The sequence below is a fragment of the Aquarana catesbeiana genome, linkage group LG07 (assembly GCF_042186555.1).
Source record: "Aquarana catesbeiana isolate 2022-GZ linkage group LG07, ASM4218655v1, whole genome shotgun sequence".
NCBI classification, from domain to species: Eukaryota; Metazoa; Chordata; class Amphibia; order Anura; family Ranidae; genus Aquarana; species Aquarana catesbeiana.
This window is the reverse complement of record NC_133330.1, coordinates 25,427,985-25,448,808: the sequence shown is the minus strand read 5'-3', so window position 1 is coordinate 25,448,808 and position 20,824 is coordinate 25,427,985. Positions and strand designations below refer to the sequence as shown.

The following is a 20,824-nucleotide window of genomic DNA, read 5'->3' as shown; positions in this document are numbered from 1 at the left end:
GAGACCCTAATTTTATGATTTGTCCTGCAGGGGGCGGTATTTTCCAAAAAAGCGGAAAACCTGTCAAGCAACTTTAACCCTTGCCCCTCAGGATCCATCAGCTCAGCAGGGCAGCGACAAATAGCAATATAATAACCTTACATTGAAATATAGGGTTTTTACAAAAATATGCAAACAAAATAACCAAAAACCTACAAGAATACAATATAGACGAAAAACATTTATCATGGGGATCACTCTGGGAACACCTGCTTACAAGCTGCCTCCAGATGATGTGCTGCCAGGCCCACTCTCTTGCTGATTGGGAGGGGATCCAATGCCTCCAGAAATATGTGATGCGCATGTCCCATGGAGCACTGGAAGTGAAGTACGTCATTCTGGCCTAGGCCAGAATGGAGGAGGGGGGTGGGCAGAATGTAAAAAAAAATTTAAAAAAATAAACAGTAAAAAAATAGAGGGGAGTAGTTGTATAGAGGGGAAAGGTTGGAGAGGAGGAAATTCAATTTTAAAGCTACAGTATCTCACAAAAGTGAGTACACCCTTCACATTTTTGTAAATATTTTATTATATCTTTTCATGTCATTCACAACACTGAAGAAATGACACTTTTCTACAATGTAAAGTAGTGAGTGTACAGCTTGTACAACAGTGTCAAATTGCTGTCCCCTCAAAATAACTCAATAAATGGACTTATTGGACTTATAAGTGTACAGCGGTTGAGTACTCACTCCTAAGTGAAAATGTCCAAATTGGGCTCAAAGTGTCAACATTTTGTATGGCCACCATTATCTTCCAGCACTGCCTCTTGGGCATGGAGGTCACCAGAGCTTCACAGGTTGCCACTAGAGTCCTCTTCCACTCTTCCATGACAACATCACGGAGCTAGTGGACGTTAAAGACCTTGCGCTCCTCCACCTTCCATTTGAGGATGCCCCACAGATGCTCAATAGGGTTTAGGTCTGGAGACATGCTTGGCCAGTCCATCACCTTTACCCTCAGCTTCTTTAGCAAGGCAGTGGTCGTCTTGGAGGTGTGTTTGGGGTCGTTATCATGTTGGAATACTGCCCTGCGGCCCAGTCTCCGAAGCAAGGGGATCATGCTCTGCTTCAAGAGGCTTAAGGCAGTGCTGGAAAATAATGGTGGCCACACAAAATATTGACACTTTGAACCCAATTTGGACATTTTCACTTAGGGGTGTACTCACTTTTGTTGCCAGCGGTTTAGACATTAATGGCTGTGTGTTGAGTTATTTTGAGGGGGACAGCAAATTTACACTGTTATACAAGCTGTACACTCACTAGGTTGTAGCAAAGTGTAATTTCTTCAGTGTTGACACATGAAAGATATAATAAAATATTTACAAAAATGTGGGAAGTGTACTCACTTTTTTGAGATACTCTAAGTGCCATCTTAAATTTAGCTGGAGGAGCAGAAAATTAAAGTGTAGAGTGGGTAAATTTTGAAGATGAACTACCCCACAGTAGCTGCAGCTGCAGAGGTCAGAGAGGATTTTTTTTAAAGCTCATTTACTGCTGGAAACATTTGTATGTCTGTAACATGGAACCATACACAAGAATCCTACCTTTGACGACAAAGTACTCTAGCTGACATACACAAGTAAATGTTGCCAAGTTAGTTGATCTGTGTCTGACACAGTGCATAAGGGTAGTCACAAAGGACCATCAGACAGGTACTATCCACCTGTCGAAAGAGGCCTTTTTCAGGATCTCAGGTTTAAACATGCATGTCTGGGACTTCTGTGCATCCATGTTCATGTCTAAGAAACAGGAAGGAAAGAGCATTGGTATGGCACCTCTTATTTCAGCGGTGACAACTGGGGTTAGTGAGGTCACGTATTGTCATTGGGCGAAAAGACCTGGCTCCCAATAAGCGTCCGTTGTCCCCAGATACTCGATTGAACCAGATCAAAGGGTTGTGGTCTGTGAGCACCGTGGAGGATCGTCCATAGAGATACGGCTGAAGTTTTTTCAAGGCCCACACCAGCACCAAACATTATTTTTCTATGGCTGCAAACCCCACTCCCGGGGTAGTAGCTTGCGACTGATGTAGGCAACAGGGTGCTCACTGCCGTCGCTTCCCAACCCGAAGGTAGAAGCATCTGTATGTACACAAAAAAATTTGTTTGGGTCTGGAGTAGGGTTGCACCGATACCGAAGTATTGGTACTCGTGCAAATGCACCGATACCTTCAGGTTCGGCTCTTTTATCTGTCAGCGCGATTCCCCCGAATGCAGGCAGTCATTAGTTGTTAAGGAGCGGGGCTGCCGCGTCCTTAACAACCAATATCATTTTAGCTGTCAGTGGGGATTTCCCTTGCCCACAGTGGACCCGTCACGGCTCCGCCCCCTCCCACGCCAGCTTCGCCCCTCCCCCTTAGCTCAATTTTTTGTGTCCTCCGGCAATGTGCTTCTCCTCCTTGGGCTCCTCTGCAGGGGGAGCTGCCAGGTGACTGATCTGCCTGCCCGGTGAGTAGTGTGTCCTGCACTGTGCCAGGTTTTGCTGCTGCAGAACTTCTTGGAGGGGAAGGGCAGGTCTGCAGGGTGCTGTAGTGCAGTGATTGGCAGTGTGTGGGTTCCCAAATACCCCCCTTCCCCCTCTCTGCCCAAAACAATAACGCCCCTCCCCACCATAAACAATAACCCCCTCTCCACCCTAAACTATAACCCACCACCCTACCTCTCCACCCTAAACAATAACACCCCTCCCCACCTCTCCACCCTAAACAATAACACCCCTCCCCACCTCTCCACCCTAAACAATAACCCCCCTTCCCACCTCTCCATCCTAAACAATAACACCCTCTCCACCTCTCCACCAAAAAAAAAGTTAAAGTTATAAAAATGTAAATTAAAAAAATTGTAAAAATAGGTATCGGTAATCGGTATCGGCGAGTACTTGAGGAAAAGTATCGGTATCGGAGCTGGCTTTGTATACAGGGGCACAGCCATGCTGGAACAAAAAAGGGTCTTCTCCAAACTGTTGCCACAAGGATGGAAGCACACAACTGTCTAAAATGTCTTGTACCCTTCACCGGAAACACCTGAACACAATCATTTGGAGGTGCCATGGTCAGGTCTCCATAAACATTTTGCCACATAGCATATACAGTACCATATCAACACTGGCACGGACACACATATTGGATTATACTGTATTGGCCCTCCATACCATTATACAACTTCATGTAATCTCTCACCTGAGCTTCAGCCAGCTTGGACCAGTTAGGCTTGAGATAGAAGACAATGCCATCCAGCGCCCCTGGCAGAGTGACTCCGTGAGCCAGGAGAACGATCAGAACCACGTACGGAAACAAAGCTGTGAAGTAGACAACCTGGGGAGAGAAAGACATTGAAAGACAGTAAGATACATGAGAAGGGTTACCATAAAGGACAAGTACCATAAAGGACAAGCCCGAAATATAACCACAGAGTAAATTGTGGCCCTGGTGTTCTGTAGAGACAGGGCAAAGCACTTAGAGATTATTTGAAATAAAACTAATGAATGGACCCCCAAAGGTAGAATAAATCAATCAAACTAGTAGGTATAATAAGGCAATTGATCTGATACAGTAAACATAGAATTAAAATCCAACCCCCTCAAACCTTGTCAAATTTTGCAGGCACTCCCCCACTAGCGTAGGTTGCTCTATAAAATAGCACAGCCTTATTAAACAGGGCCTTCCATGCTGACATAGTAGGCGCAGAAACTCGTTTCCAAGAAGGGATTATGCGTTTTCTGGAATAGAGTAGAGTACAGATAATTTTTATGGGGGCCAGAGAGTCTACCAGGCTTAACACACATACCTCTATGGTAGGGAGAGAGCAGCGCCAACAAGTGGAGGACTGGGTACATTACAACCGGGTCAAGTAATTTCTGTGTAAAAACCTATAATGAATCGACTAGTCCCTAGCCGACACTAGTCTAGTAAAGGGAGCCTCCCACATATCATCCCAGTCGTTATTATCAAGTCTGGGGACATCTTTGCATTCCTGCATGGAGTGAGTAGTTTACTAGTTTCCACAAATAATTTTTTATAGTTAGTGGATAAAGCCTTAGTAAGGGAATCATCTTTCAGCAAAGCCTCGAGGTCACTAGTTTTGAGATGGAACCTAGAGCATCCAAACTGAGTCTGAAAATCTAGCAGTCAATTTTAATGAAGAGAAAAGTCAGCCTCCTGACTGGGTCATAAGGGTCATGTAAATCTCAGGGCTGGACGGACAAATGTCCTATCTACATCTCCTGCAAAAATAGCTGCATGGCATTTGCCAGAGTGGGTTAATAAAACTAAATTATAAACCGGATAGGTACTACATCCATATTTTCAAAATACTTTTTGGAGACAATACTCAGACTTTAAAGGTACCACTCAAAACAATAAATCTCCATGAAAACATCCAGATGTAATAATTGACATCATACTATTTCAGTTTAAAAGGTTCTTTGTGATCGACCTGCCTTTCTCAAACTTTTAATCACAGAGGAAATCTTAAAATAACTTTCCAGTCTCAGGGAACCCCTGCTAAAAATGACTATATCTACAACTCATGATACATTAGTGTAATAGTCAGTGGGAAGAATGCTCCTTACACTTGTGGTCAATGGGAAGAATTACCCCCTTAGAGATTGCTAAAAAGGTCCATGGTGTCAGTGGGAACTTATCCGAGAGGCAGAATTTGCTCATTACTCAAGGAACCCCTAGGAACCTCTGGAGGAACCCTAGGGTTCCATGGAACCCTCTTTGAGAAACCTTGTGGTAGACCAATTTAAATCATGCCTAAACGCCACTCATAATTTTAGTCCTTGCACCATTGTACCATTGCCCCAAAGGGTATTTGGGTTCACCTATCTACTCCAACTAAATACCTAATTATTACAATTTGTATGACCATTTTCAAACAGTTTTAGTTCGCTTCTTCAGGAAAGATCAGTGATGTTTTATGTGTTGTTTGCATTGAACCAGCACCATTAAAAAAAAAACACTCCCATGGGCTGACATAGGGGTATATAAGGATGTCATTAGGCAGAAATACCATCAGGTTGGAAAATAGCTATATGTATGCTACTATATTGTTCTCAGATGTCAGGAGGATCAGAGCTTGTACCACCAGCCTAGATCTGAAAATAGCATCTTGCTCTTGCCTTCCAATCCGAGCGCTAACCCAGTCCTTATTAGTATTGCAAGGCTTATTTTCCTATTCAAAAGGTATCCAAATCCAAAATCCAAATGAGGGTGGTCTTTTACAGCCAAATTCCTAGTCATAATATGGGTGGCACTATCCTATATTTACCTTGTGTAGCACCATCCCATGTTTTCAAACTTATGAAGTATCCTTCCTCCAAACTCTCATAAATCAAAGATGGAGAAGGTAGGTTGGGAACTTTAAAGCATATAAACCGGAGATGGGGAAGGTCCACAACTTACCTTTTCCATCCCTGATCTATGGGAGTTTGGAGAAAGGATACTATATAGGAGCATTTTACACACACTCCAGGGAGATAATCCTTCAACAAAACATTCCACTGTATACAATCTGGAGGTAGTATGAGCACGTCCAGGGAGCACTGCCATCCCCTTCAGCCTCACCATTGGGTTTCCAGATGGTGACACCAGTAGATCATGCCTGTGCAATGTCTGCTAAAAGGGTCACTTGTCTTTTCCATCAAAAGTCCATGTGACTTGGTGACAAAGTAAAAACACAACTGGGAGACAGGGACAGAATTTTGTCACCCTATAACAGGAAGTGTCTGAACAAGATTCATGGTGGGATCATCAGGGATTATTTAAATGAAACCAACAAATTTACAAATACTGAAAATGATTTGAAATGACCATAACATGGTAAGAATCTATGTCGAGGGGCTTTTGTTCACATTAAGTGGGTTTTGCAATGCCATACAAGTCTATGGGAATGCAAAACCTGCTTGAAGAAGGTCAACTGCAGGTCGGAAGGAGGTCAACTGCAGGTCAAATGGTTCATCTAATATTTGTCTCTGTGTATAACTAAGCGTGGGAAAAGTTAAGGAGGAAAAAACGCCCATAAAAGTGGTTTCTAAAGGAGTTAACGTATCCTCATAGAGGTGTCCATAAAAGGATGCAAAGGCCTGGTTAATGGTCAGAGGATCCAGTGAAATTGACCCATCCTGCAATTGAATCTCAGGAATCGAACTGTCCAGAAAGTCAATATGTGCAAGATAGGTGCACATACTGACCGGGCAGAGAAGTATAGTTGTTGTTTAGCAGTTAAATCAACCATGTAAACTTGTACCTGTCAGTGATTTTAGTGGTTGGGTTTACATCTACTTTAATAACTGTCACTGTAAAATGGCAGTTGGCAAAAAAATCAAAAAAAAAAAAAAAATTACAGTTGGCAGGGTTCAACCCAAATCCGGGAAAGTCAGACCTCTGTAAAAAAAGTAAAACTTAATCAGAGAGGTGCACAGCAAAGGCTTCTCTGGATAATTAAAGGTTGTTGCGGGCATCCTGTGTTGTCTATTCTTAGGCAAAACTTTTACATTTAAAGTACAACTCTGTCAACATGCCCTGTACTCATGCTGACTACGCTTCAAGCCTGGGGGGTTGGCTTCAAATGCGAGTATTATCCAAAATGGCAGTTCCCCCTAACGCCCACTTGTGGCTAAACACAACATTACACTGTATCTCTAAATTGCTAGAGGCTTATGCCTGGACACAATTCAGCTCCAGGCATCATCCCGGTATAACCCCTTAAATCTGAGGCCGCATATGTGTATATGTTCGGCGGGAAGGAGTTAAGCTGTGGCTATTTGACCTCCCAATTGATGGTGCTTATATAGGTCCAAGGTCAATGCCACATGGTCATGGTAGAGCCAGTTGCATGAAGCCAATGATCTTTTTAGCTATCCATAAGGGTTGCATTCTGACCACCACTGTAATGGTTGCGTTCGTCCCACTTTGTTCGCTGACCACCAATGAATTGGTTTAATCAAGAGTTCCCAGAGACATGAAAATTATTTCAAGGGTTCCTCTGGAGTAAAAAGATTGAGAAAGGTTGCTCTAATGGATGAGATGGGAGCGGTAATCCTCTGGTTTCAGTTATGGAACTGATGTCATTATCTAAATGAAATCACCATAAAACACATTTAATGATATTGCAGCCTTCATACTAAACGGCGAGCACACTTCACAGGGATGGCTACAACCAGGCGTATTGCACCTCATATAAAAATGAGGCTATCGGGGGTGGGGGTGGATGGGGACTACAAATCCCAGCATGCCAATGTTTTCTATAGAAACAGCTCAACACAATTTACCGTTTATGCAAACCCTGAAATCTGATAGATCATCATTCAAAAAACAAAATCATTTTCATTTATTGCATATTTTATCAATAATACCTGATGATGGTACCATGAAGGGAATTATTTATACATTTCCACTTTCCTCTTTATAATATTACATTTTGAAGTCGGGGCATTCCTGTTTATAGATTTTAGTAGTGGGTTTGAGATACGTGCTATAATATCTTTATTATTTTCTTGTACAAAAAACTTGATAATGAAACTGAAAACAATAAAAATCTAAAGAAGAAATCCAATATTGTACAAAAAAAATATATAACATTATAGCACACACCAAATAAAATGCATTTCCTGGACTGTCAAATATTAGTTAAAAACAAGAGAGGGAAATTAAAAATGTAATGTTTTTTCCATTTCCCTACCTTGTCCAAAGCTCGTTTGGCTGTACTTCTCCTGTGGATCAGGAGTGCAGTTCATTCTGCACTCCTGTGACCTGTTTTCAGCAGACAGCGGGCTGCAGCCCGCTGTCGGCTGACGTCACAGAGCTGGACCACGCTCAGGCAAGATCACGACAATGGAGTCGAGGTCCACCCACTTTCCTGGACTGGCACCCGCTCAGCCTCTCAGCAAGCCGCTGAGAGCCTGAGCCGGACACTCCCGCCCCCTCCACAGCCCAGCGCTCCAGTGAGCACGGATGGGAGGGGGAAGACAGAGCAGAGAGCTGATGACTGACAGTCACCAGCTCTCTGTTTAGGGAGCTGTGAGAGCTGAGCAATCGGCAGTGTTCAATCGTTCTGTTCTCAGTGTTAGAGGCGCCGGGGGACAGATACAGCATCGGACCAATGCTGCATCGACCTAGGTAAGTATGATTCCGAAAAAAAACCCATAAATCTCTTAACTTTTTTCTGGACAGTCCGGGAAATTTGTTTTGTTTTCTTTTAATGTGTGCTATAATAACTATAATTATTTTTTTTCATACAATAAAGGCTTTGTTATTAACCACTTTAGCCCCAGAAGGATTTACCCCCTTAATGACCAGGCCATTTTTTGTGATACGGCACTGCGTGGCTTTAACTGATAATTGCGCGGTCGTGCAATGCTGTACCCAAACAAAATAGATGTCCTTTTTTTCCCACAAATAGAGCTTTTTTTTATGGTATTTGATCACCTCTGCGGTTTTTATTTTTTGTGCTATAAACATAAAAAGGCCGACAATTTTGAAAAAAAAAAACAATATTTTTTACTTTCTGCTAAAATACATGTGTGGGGGATGGGCTCACTGGGACAACACAGCTGTTCCTGATCACTAAGAACAGCAAATCCTCATGTTGTCCCCTGTCAGAATGGGGATCCACCTTGGTTACATAGGCAGATCCCCGTTCTGCCTCTTTGTGGAGCGATCGTGGGTGGCCAGCGGACATCGAGCCCGCCGGACCCGTGCACACGCTCCTGCGGCGTGCATCGGGCATGTGTGCGCCCACAGTATCTATTGCATGAAATGATGTACAGGTAAATTGGTTTTCCTCAATAGAGCCGACATGCCACAGTATATGTACCTGTGGCTGGTCGGCAAGTGCTTAAAAGTTTTCTTTTTTTCAGTTTGGTTAGAATTTTTTTGGACAGTCCTGAAAATTGTATTTTTTTGTGCATTCCATAATAACTTTGCTATTGTACCACTCTTCTAGTGTAGGATGCTAGGTAAATTTAGTTTTTGGCTCCTTCTGTAGTCAAGGGAGCAGTGATCGTTTGTCCTGGTCTGTTCAGGGTTTTACAGGCTGGGAGTGTGATTTCTTCCCCCTGCCTCTGGAAGAAGCTTCCAGAGCTTAGGGAGGGAGATGCAAATAACCAGCCTGAATATTTATCATGCTCCAGCCAATCCCTGGAGAGGAGTGTCCAGAAGGGGGGCTGGAAAGGCAATAAACAGTCTGAAGCACTGGAGAGATGGGTTTGTCCTCCCAAGCCTGTGGACTGTGTTCTGGAGGCTTCAGCAGTGTCAGGGCTGAGGGATGGATGGATCTGCTTAGAAGTTGACTGAAGGACCTCATCACAAGGGATATGGTCTGCAGAATGACTATTTCACTCACTGGACCACTTCAGGAGGAAGCTGGAAGGTGGTAGCTGTCCTAAATTGATCCTTGTGACTGTGCAGTAACTTTCCTCATGGTTTTCAGCTGTGAGGTCTTAGCCTGTTCAGAAAGTTACCTTATGTTCTTGAACTGTGAGGGGTTAGACTGTCCAACATTTACTTAAAGTGATTGTAAGGGTTTTTTTTTTTTTCAAATAACAAACATGTCATACTTACCTCCACTGTGCAGCTCGTTTTGCACAGAGTGGCCCCGAACATCCTCTTCTGGGGTCCCCCGGCGGCTCTCACCTCTCCTCGGATCAGATAACCCCCTAGGAGAAGTGCTCTCCCGGGGGATTACCTTGCGGGCGCGCTTCCGAGTCCAGAATTCGGTGTCCATAGCCGCCGAATGTATGACTCGGCCCCGCCCCCAGACGCCCGCATCATTGGATTTGATTGACAGCAGTGGGAGCCAGTGGCTGCACTACTATCAATATATCCAATCCAGATCCTGAGAACCCCGGGCAGAGGGACAGCGCTCCCTGCCGGGTCAAGTTCCAGGGCTCAGGTAAGTAAAACGAGGGGGCTGGGGGGGCAGGTCACTGCCAGGTGTTTTTTCACCTTAATGCATAGGTGAAAAAACACGAGGGTTTACAACCCCTTTAACCACTTCATCCCCGTAAGGATTTACCCCCTTCCTGACCAGAGCACTTTTTGCGATTCGGCACTGCATCACTTTAACTGACAATTGCGCGGTCGTGCGATGTTGCATCCAACAAAATTGACGTCCTTTTTTTCCAACAAATAGAGCTTTCTTTTGGTGGTATTTGATCACCTCTGCGGTTTTTATTTTCTACGCTATAAACAAAAAAAGAGCGACAATTTTGAAAAAAAAAGCAATATTTTTAACAATTTGCTATAATAAATATCCCCAAAAAATATATATAAAAAAAACGAATTTATTTCTCAGTTTAGGCTGATATCTATTCTTCTACATATTTCTGGTAAAAAAAAATCGCAATAAGCGTTTATTGATTGGTTTGCGCAAAAGTTATAGTGTCTACAAAATAGGGGATTAATTTTATGGCATTTTTATTATTAGTTTTATTTTTATTAGTAATGGCTAGTCCAGTCCAGGAAATGCATTTTTTGTATTTGCTAAAATAACTTTATTATTTTGTTTGTACAATACTGGTGTTGTAATTACAACATAACACATTTCTTTTTAAAATTATTTTTTTTGTTTTCTTGGTAATGGCCCAATTTGTTTTATACACGAAAATAAGAAAACAATAAAGTTATTATTTATGATAAATTAGTTATTTATGGCACACAAGGTTTTGGCAAACCAAATGTCATTCAGTTACAGTTGACTTCTTTTGTTAACAAAAAAAATTAGCAACGGGAATCAAACCAATGAATGGGAATCTCTGAAGACTGACGGGTCCTTTCCAGAACAGTAATGTCAAGGGTCCTGTGGCTGATTGAGGTGGTAATTAAACTCACTCGGTGCCTTATCTGCATTTAATTAGTCTCAGAACCCGTGTAAATTCAAAGGTGTTCGGGTTTAAAGGGATGAGGTGGCAACTCTACCTACGTCTAAGGCCAGCGTGCACCGGTATCATCTTGCATGCATCCATGCCTCTTACTACCCATGTTCGCCTGTTTTATTTGATAAACACATTAGTATTGGAGGGAGAGCTGCAGAGATTAAACTCTGACGCGGTCTGATTAATCTGCCTGTCCGGTGCAATCAGCCGTGCGAGAAGGAGAAGTGGAGAGGGGCGGGACACGTGACCCACATGGCAATCAGTGCTGAGTACTGCAAACGGTCCCCTCGGGGAGATGCGGAGAGACAGCGAGGAAAGAGCCTTCATCGCATATCTGGCTGTACTTTTCCAACCGCCGCTCAGACTGATACCCAGCGGGGATAGAAATGCCACCTTCTCTGGGGGGGGGGATACTGACTTTGTGATTGCTTTCCTATTAATTAAAATTATGTAAATTATTTTGTCCAGGTATCTCTAAGCTGGTAAAGCAGGGCTTCTCAACCAGGGTTCCTCCAAAAGTTGAGAAATTTCTGTCTCTAAGATAAGTTCCCACTGACACCATTGATCTTTTATTTACATTTTAATCCCTTTTAATACTTTGTACAATAAAAATTAAAGTCCTAGTAATTTTTTTATATTAGGGATTGAGTTATCTTTCACTTTTCTGAGAAAATAATACCAGCCTTATGATGGCTTTCCTATTAATTAAATTCATTTCCTAATAATTTAAACTTTTTTTTTTTAGATTTAACAAAGGAAAACATGTCATTATTGTGGTTGAAATATTGGTGCATTTCCTATGCACCATAAGACAAGTTTTACGTGGTGTTGCACCAGCTTCACTAAATTACGTAAAAAAGTACTATTATTGTGTGATTGGGTACACCAAAATTATAAAGCACTTGCGCCAATGTTGTCAATTAAAAAGAGTTTCAAAAGATACATTGTTACCAGAGTGGTGTAAATACTGTAGTGATCATCAATTCAGTTTTTCAGGAACATTTTGGCACACGCTGTCTTCCAGGTCCCGTGTCATTCTCTGATTGGAAGAGGTGGAGATTGTGACATCACCACTTCACCTCTCCACCTTGTCCTGTCACAGAGTGCTTTACATTGATTGAGAAAAATGCAAGGTGTTCTGTGAATGCCACCCCTAGATGGCATGGAACCTAGAAGACAGAGGCCATCAGTGTAGTAGAGGTGCCTACTACAGTGATTTTTCACCTCCCCAGCAGTCCAACAGGTATGGCATGTGCATACTGCATTTATATTGGTCAAAGCTGGTCCAATGTAACAATGAAATAAAACCCATACCTGGAATTCAGCTTTAAAATGGTTATTAACTTTTTTTTGCATAATTTAACACACAGTCAATGGTTTCCAGAGGTTTTTCCAAAGATGTGGTAAAGTAGGTACATCAGAGTTCAACCATAGCTTGTCCCATTGTTGAGTGGTACAGAAGGTGTGCTGCAGTAATGACTCTATGCCAGTCTCATACGATAGTAGTTTTCCATTATACTCCCATCTAAGGACCCGATGAAGTTTTTCTGAAGGTCGTACCGGGTCTACATTCCACCTTCTCCACCTCTCCTACTCTTCTATTAACTACTACACTTTAACCACTCCTCCCTCATATACTACGCGGGCTGTACCACTAAAAACAGAAAGACCTAGCTAAGCGGGGGCTCCACCCTGCTACATGCAGCTGTATTTTTAAACACTTGCTGCTCGTATTCCTGATGCTGGCCCCTTTTTTTTAATGTTCAGAAGCCTGCATATTGACTGCATTTCTATAAAATGAGACTGATGGATTTACGCTCAATTATTGACCTCCATGGCTAGATAATGGTGCCAGAAAGGTCATGAAACAAGACCACATTTTTAAAAGCAGGTCGAAGAAGCAGTGAATCTAGCTGACCATGGGTAACACCGGAATATTTTTCCAGTCTCTGTACATGAGCTGCCATGCTGTGGTTTTTCCGTTTGTCATTAAGTTACCTTTCCTGTTGATTTCACGCCCTTCCAGATGCAGAAATAGACAATGATCCACGTGGCCAGAAGGCAAAGTATCATCTGCCAGTTCAACTGCCCAGGCTCATCCAGACCTCCGGAGAGCTGCAACACTTTATTCCTGCGGAAGAAACACAACTTTAGGTCCAATGTCAACCAACTTTGGGCCAAAACCAGCTCATTGCCCAGCATTTGGCCTGCTTCAAAGGGATTTTATATTAATAAAGTAGACAGGCAGCCTATATAATTTAATATGGCATACATGTCACACTATTCTCCTAGATGGAAGCAGCGGACCCCCCCCCCCCCCCCCCCGATGAATTAGAACTACAGCTCACCAATCATGGATTTTACTAATTGCAGAGCTTTAGGTCTGACTCAGCAAAGGGGAATGGGGGGTGTCACAACTCTACAGAGAGACCACTGCTTCCACACAGAGTAAAAGTCCTTCCTAACAGCATACTAGGTTATAGAAAACTGATTCTAAGACTTTGCACACCTTTTGTTTTGATGCACCTGAAATGTACTGATTTACAATGAAATATAGGATTTAAATAAAACACACTGGGACTTAAATTGGTTTCTACTGCAATGCAAAAATCAGTGCAGGGCTGTGTATGACATGCAGTAATGGTGATAGTATGGGAGTGGATACATGCAGAGCCAAAAGAGCAGGAGTCCTCCACAGCTCAATGAAAGGGGAGAACTTTACTGTAAATGCACCACCATCTATAAAAAATAATATTGCCTTTTATACTTACTCCCAGAACTCAATGACTGGTGATTTCTTGTTCAGGAGAGCATCGCAGCTGATGTTGTGTGTTGTGTCGAAGCCAGTATCATTGGCTGAAGTCACGTTGGAACACTGGTCTAGTAGGAAGACTTCGGTGCACTCCTTGGTGTTCCAGGGATTTCCACAGGTGGCCCAGGGCAGGGTGTTAGTGAAGGAGTGCACCAGGTAATAGAGGCCCCAGACCAGGATCATAATATAGTATGTGTTACAGAAGAACACAATCACCATCGAGGCAAAGCCAAGACCTGCATATTAAAAAAAAAAAAACTGAGTATCAGCACTGCAGAAAAAAATGCTAACAGGTTAACTGATAATGTGGTGAAAAATGGTGATTGAAGCCATTAAAAATAAGCAGTAAAGCCAAAAAACTGTTTTTAGCTATAGAGCAGGTAAGGGGTTTAGAGCTATAGAGGTTATAGTAGCTTCTAGGTGGCAGTATCTGGCTTTTCTTATCATTGACAATTTTTGTTGTATGGGTGTATACTGTATTGTATAATATTTTCATACTTTCATAATAAAAACCTTTTTGTTGGATAAAAAAAAGGGGTTTAGAGCTCCTGTCAGGTTTTAACTCTGCAAAGTGTGGTCCCCAACTCAACATCAAGGCAACTCTTCAAAGTGTTGTCCCTAGCTCAACATCAAGGCAACTCTACAAAGTGCCGTCCCTAACTTACCATCAAGGCAACTCTGCAAAGTATGGTTCCTAACTCAACATCAAGACAACTCTGAAAAGTGTGGTCTCTAACTCAACGTCAAAGCAGCTCTACAAAGTGTTGTCCCTAACTCAACATTAAGGCAACTCTACAAAGTGTGGTCCCTTACTTTTGATCAAGGCAACTCTGCAAAGTGTGGTCCCTATCTCAACATCAAGACAACTCTGAAAAGTGTGATCTCTAACTCAAAGTCAAAGCAGCTCTACAAAGTGTTGTCCCTAACTCAACATTAAGGCAACTCTACAAAGTGTGGTCCCTTACTTTTGATCAAGGCAACTCTACAAAGTGTGGTCCCTAACTTACCATCAAGGCAACCCTGCAACCCTGCAAAGTGTGGTCCCTAACTCAACATCAAGACAACTCTGAAAAGTAGTCTTTAACTCAACGTGAAAGCAGTTCTACAAAGTTTTGTCCCTAACTCAACATTAAGGCAACTCTACAAAGTGTGGTCCCTTACTTACCATCAAGGCAAGTCTACAAAGTGTGGTCACTAACTCAACATCAAGGCAACTCTGCAAAGTGTGGTCCCTAACTCAAAGCTATTTGAGTTCCCAACTATGGGACGCAAATATTTGAATGTATAAATTGAAAGCATGCTTTGGGGGTAGCCCCATTCTCTTTAAATGTACAACCACATACCAGAAACTAAGCATCCCTCAAGTCAGCTGAAAACCCTCATTGTGTGGCTGTACCTTTAAAGAGGAAGTAAACTTCCTTTGCTAACGTTTACCTATAATAAGGCTTACATATAGGTAGTGTAAAAATCTCCTAAACGTGTACAGTTTAGGGGATATATACAATACATGCAGCCAGTGACATCACTGGCGCATGCGCTCTGAAGCAATGGCCATGGGTGCCGTTCCTCCCGAGTCCTGTGTCGGGAGCAGCGGCTCCCACGCGCATGCGCAGGACTGACATCTTTGTGGCTCCAGCCACTCACAGTGCCGAAGCCCATGAACCCGGAAGAAACTCTGGAAAAGATGTCAGCCGTCTCAGAGGTGTGCGGGCGCCGCTGGAAGTCTTCGTTCTAAGGTAAGTATTTCATAATAAGCTAGTATGCAATGAAAAATGTAAAATAATGAGGTTTTTGTCCACATCCAGAAGATATTTAAGGCCTATTGCACCCTTAAAAACCAACCAAAAAACCCTCCATTTCATCTTCTCCATTTACTCCAATGCATTTTGCCAAAATTGTGAAATTTTAATTAGGTCTTTTTACTTTTGCAATTTAGGCAAATGAGAACTCCCTCAATCTAATCTTTTTTACTCATCTATACATGGTTACATGGTAATTCAGGCTGACTAAAGACACAAGTCCATCTAGTTCAACCAATAAAAAACCCCATATACACAATCCTTTACCCACAGTTGATCTAGAGGAATGCAAAAAATCCTTATGAAGCATGGCAAAATTTGCCCCAGCGGGGGAAAAAAATCCCTAGTTTTGTATGTTAATTTAAAGTTTTTGAGCTCTATAAACAATTGCCCCATTGGGGAAACCATTAAAAAAAAAAAGGGGGGGGGGGGGGGGGGTTCTAATCTTTCACCACTCTGTTCTAAATAAAATTAAAATATTTTTGACTTTAGATGCACCTTTCAAAGAAGATTTATTTTTTCTTTATTATTTTCTTATTTTTTTCATCCCTGACCATTATAAAGAAAGTAAAAACCACTATACAGTTTCTACAACTTCCGTTTCTGCACACTTACAGACAGAAAATCTATTGCAATGCCACCTTGAAGCTTTTTTGCACATAAAAGTATATTTTCTGATTCTACAGACTGTGTAATACACATTTTATCAATTATCTTGAGGGGAAAAAAAGGTAACAGAATAGTTTATAATAACATTTGATGTACCCACAAGTCTTTACATTCATATAAACTGCAGGCGTCCTCACACAGCACGACAAGCAGAGTAATTAGATGTCTGTGGGTGGTGACGGACGGTCGAAGATAATATTTTTCTTATGAAGAAAGAGTACATTGCTTAAGTTATGAGCGAGGATGAACAAATCAAACTACACGTTGGCAAATGTAAAACTTCTTTTTGATTTTACAAAATGTATTAATTTTGTCTGTTCAGTAGAAAAAATTATGAAAGAGCCCTGGGGCCATCATAATTTATATATATATATATATATATATATATATATATATATATATATATACATATATATATATATATATATATATACATATATATATATATATATATATATATATATATATATATATATATATATATATATATATATATATATATATATATATTTATTTATTTATTTTTTTCAAACTCATAATTCTGTATTTTTTTTCTATGATGGCCCCAGGGCTCTTCCATAGGAAATTTTACAAAATGTATTAATTTTGTCTGTTCAGTAGAAAATTATGGAAGAGCCCTGGAGCCATCATAAATTTTATTTATATATATATATATATATATATATATATATATATATATATATATATATATATATTTTTTTTTTTTTTTTTTTTTTACAAACTCATAATTCTGTATTTTTTTTTTTCTATGATGGCCCCAGGGCTCTTCCATAGAAAATCACTTAGTTTCTTAATCACCATTGTAAACCTGAAAATCTTAAATACTGCAATCAAGCAATTTAAGATTTCACTATTCCTCATTATCTTTGATACAATAAAAAAAGTCATCAAATGACTGATTTATCTTATAAGTAAATCGATTAGATCTTCCTTGTTCATTAGTATTTATTTTTTATTTTTTATTAGATTGTATTGACATACGCAAAGTTAAAACAAATTAAGTGTCAATTTCTTAAAACGTAACACAACCAACTTAATTTAATTTAAGTCAAACAACCAAAATGGTTATTATTATAATTATAATTTGTTATAGTTTAATGGCCAACTATGGAGGCCATCTTAACTGTTAATTGCATGCTTATAAATAAAAATATAATTTAAAAAATTGTAACAAGTTTTGAATAGAATGCAAAGGATTGGGAAAGGCTAGTTTATAATAATATTTGAAGTGCCCACAAGTTTTTACATTCTCTTAGCTGTCAGGGTCCTAACACAGCATGACAGCAGACTAATCAGATGTCTGCAGGGTGATGACAGATGAATGAAGATAATCATTTTTTTCTTGTGAAGAACGAGTACATTGTCTAAGTTATGAGCAAGGATGAACAAATCAAATCACACATCAGCAAATGGAAAACTTTTTTGATTTTACATATATATATATATATTTTTTTTTTTATTCTTTTTAATTTTACATAATATATTTAAATAATAATTCAATCAAATATAAATTCACTATTTTAATAAGATTCATTAAAATATATTTCAATGAAAATATAAAATATATATAGTTGTCTGATCAGTAGAGAATAATAAGTTTATTCATTGCCAGTATGAACCTAAAACTTGTATGTGATTCTTGAGAACTCATCTCTTTAGAGAAGTCTTAGATTCTGAAATGAAGCATGCAATTTAGGATCTCAACATTCATCATTTTTAGGTGAATAATAAAAAAATATCTACTAATATATATTACTATATATATTTACCAATATATTGACGATCCCTGCTCATGAGGATTTTTAGTAAGGACATACATAGAGTTAAAAATGATTAAGTTTCTTAAAATTGAACTCCTAATATTTTTATTTAAAGTGGGACTTCAGTAATTTTTTTCATCTTTCCATCTATTAAATCTTCTGCCCTTGTTGTTGTTTTAACTTTGGATAGTAATTTTTTTTTCTGCCAGTAAATACCTTATATAGCCCACTTCCTGTTTCTTGTCTGCTAAAAAGCCTAGGCTTATGACATCATGATCTCTCTCTCACTCTCGTGAGAGTTTGCCAGGAAGGCGGGGGGGGGGGGAGTCATACGAAGGCCAATGAGAGCTGCAGAGCTGGAGGTGAGCCTCTGTGTGTCTTAGTAAATCCAGCTTCAGCTGCCCACAGTTAAAATGGATGCAGCCAGACTCAGTAGAGGGAGATTTCTGCAGCATATTTTGGCAAGTACAGAATCACAGTACAGTGGAACCTTGGTTTATGAGTAACGCGGTTTACAAGCGTTTTCAAAGATGAGCAGCTTTTTTTTTTTTTTAAATTCTGACTCGGTTTGCGAGTGTTGTCTCACAAAACGAGCAGAATTCAAGCTAATGGGTTGTGCAGTACCGCATTTGGCCAGAGGTGCGGGGGCATCGGGAACACTCGTAGCGCTTAGGAGCCGTTCGGAAATACTCAGAATCACTCAGAAATACTCGGAAACACTCGGACATACTCAGTTCCTGAGTGTTTCTGAGCCTTTCTGAGGCTTTCCGAATTCATCCGAGCTGTCCGAGTATTTCTGACGCCCCCCTATGGCCACATGTGGTAATGCATGTAATAGAAATCAATGCGGAACAAATTATCTTTGTTTCCATTGACTTCTATGGGGAAACTCGCTTTGATATGCGAGTGCTTTGGATTGCAAGCATTCTCCTGGAACGGATTTTGCTCGTAATCCAAGGTTCCACTGTATATATAAAATAATATGCAAAGTGGTTGGAGGGAAGCTTCAGAATGTTTTTATTACAAATTATGTGAGCAGACTGCAGTTCCTCTTTAAATTGGAAGTGATTAGAAGTAAACCTCTATCTGGTTTTAATGGCTGTCTGGGTCTCCAGGAAAGCTGATTTCTCTTCACTTCCCATCTCCAGAGACACAATAGGAAATGGAAATCTCCGTAACATGAGAATACAGCCTTTTGAATATTTGGACATGAAAAATACAGAGGAGCCTGGGAGCGTACAGCAACTTGAAAGCAGTTCTTGCACAACAACCATCTGAGCTCCAGAATGAACACTTTACCTTTGAAAAGCGGAGCGATGTTCCACGCTGCAATTCCTCCTTGCTTCATGAACTGACCCAAAGCAATTTCTAAGAAGAACACTGGGATTCCACCCACAAACACGATCAGCAAGTAGGGAATAAGAAACACACCTGTGGAAAAAAAACAATATGGTGCTCAAGAACATTGACATAGAGTGCATTTAGACTGGAGCAATCAACACTTCAACAGCTTCCTACACATGAGCTCCGGATCGACTACCATGAATGTGGATGGTCCTAACACCATGAATGGTCTGACAAAGGTACTTGTAGATACACTGAGAAAGGTGGGAGTCAGTAACAATATTTTCCAACTGTTGGTCCCCCATTATACTGATTTATTATACAACATATTTAATGTATTTATTACAGGCATTTATATTTAGTGGACAATTTATGTAGCACTTTACATGTCCCTGTCCACAAGGAGCTTATAATCCAACGCGCTCATCTCACATATATCCCTACTAGGGCCAATGCACACTGGAGCCAATTAACCTACCAGCATTAGACATGCGCGCTTCGTTTCATTCTGAAGTAATACTCAGACAAATTTTTCGTTATTCGGAGATTTAGATACCCGAATTACAGTATAAACAAAGTTTACCGAATACTCTGAATAACGAAACGAAATTCGTGCGAATTTCCGAAATTTTAATTGAAATGTGAATCAAAATTTACAGCGAATTCAATTCAAATTCGAACTGTAAACATATTTCAGTGGCGGCTGGTACTCAATATTTTGGGGGGGGGCGGCAAACCAACGCCAATCCCCCCCCCCGCGCTGGAGACAGACGGGAAGGTGGTGATCCCTCCCCCCCATGGGAGACGGACGATCAGAGGTCTCCTAACTTTAGGAGGCAGATGACAAGGATCCATCTGGGGTAGGGCTGCTGGTCCTCGCTGTTATTCCTCGCTTCTGGGCCGTTGCCTCTCCTCCCGGCCGAACAGGAAGTGGGTCCCCAGACCCGATTGGCCAGGAGAAGAATCATGAAGACAATAGCGAATATTAATTCACTATTGTCACATAACTGGGTGGGCTCAGGGTACAATGCTCTGCGCCCTGAGCCCACCCTTTTTTAAAGCCACAGGCTCTAAGCATGTGCTTCCAAAAAAAAAAAAAACCTTATTGAAATCCATGCGTCTGGTGCCCTGAATGGAGATTAGGGGGGCGGCGCCACTGCACCCTGTATTACAGGCCGCCACTACTGAAATCAAAGGCCGTGCCCGTTTTTGGAGGACCATTTCAAAATAAGGCAGTTTTTGATAAGCCCAAGGTGATTTAAAGAGTCATTGTAATCATTTGATGAAGATTTTTTTTTGTTTGTTCGCTTTGCCGCATTTGAAAAAAAAAAAATAACACTTTCGTTTCGACCGACTCGAAATTTATCGATTTGAACATTTCGAATCGAAAAATTCATTAAATTCAAAAAGTTTTGAATATGAATTCCGAATATGAATCCAGAATATGAATTGAACGAATCAACCAAATTTAACTAAACTAAATAACTAGATTAACGAATCTAAACG

The 20,824-nt window shown here is 40.7% G+C and overlaps 1 protein-coding gene across 1 annotated transcript in view; it reads right to left on the bottom strand.

The window, feature by feature from the left end:
* Positions 1 to 20,824, bottom strand: part of LOC141102801 (sodium- and chloride-dependent creatine transporter 1-like) — a 115,532-nt gene that overhangs the window by 35,672 nt on the left and 59,036 nt on the right. Inside the window, exons 3-6 of the mRNA XM_073591816.1 lie at positions 19,274 to 19,405; positions 13,685 to 13,961; positions 12,912 to 13,044; positions 3,217 to 3,351 (exon numbers count right to left, since the gene is read on the bottom strand). Of these exons, the coding sequence (XP_073447917.1) occupies positions 3,217 to 3,351; positions 12,912 to 13,044; positions 13,685 to 13,961; positions 19,274 to 19,405 (677 nt within the window). The remainder of the gene's footprint in view (positions 1 to 3,216; positions 3,352 to 12,911; positions 13,045 to 13,684; positions 13,962 to 19,273; positions 19,406 to 20,824) is intronic.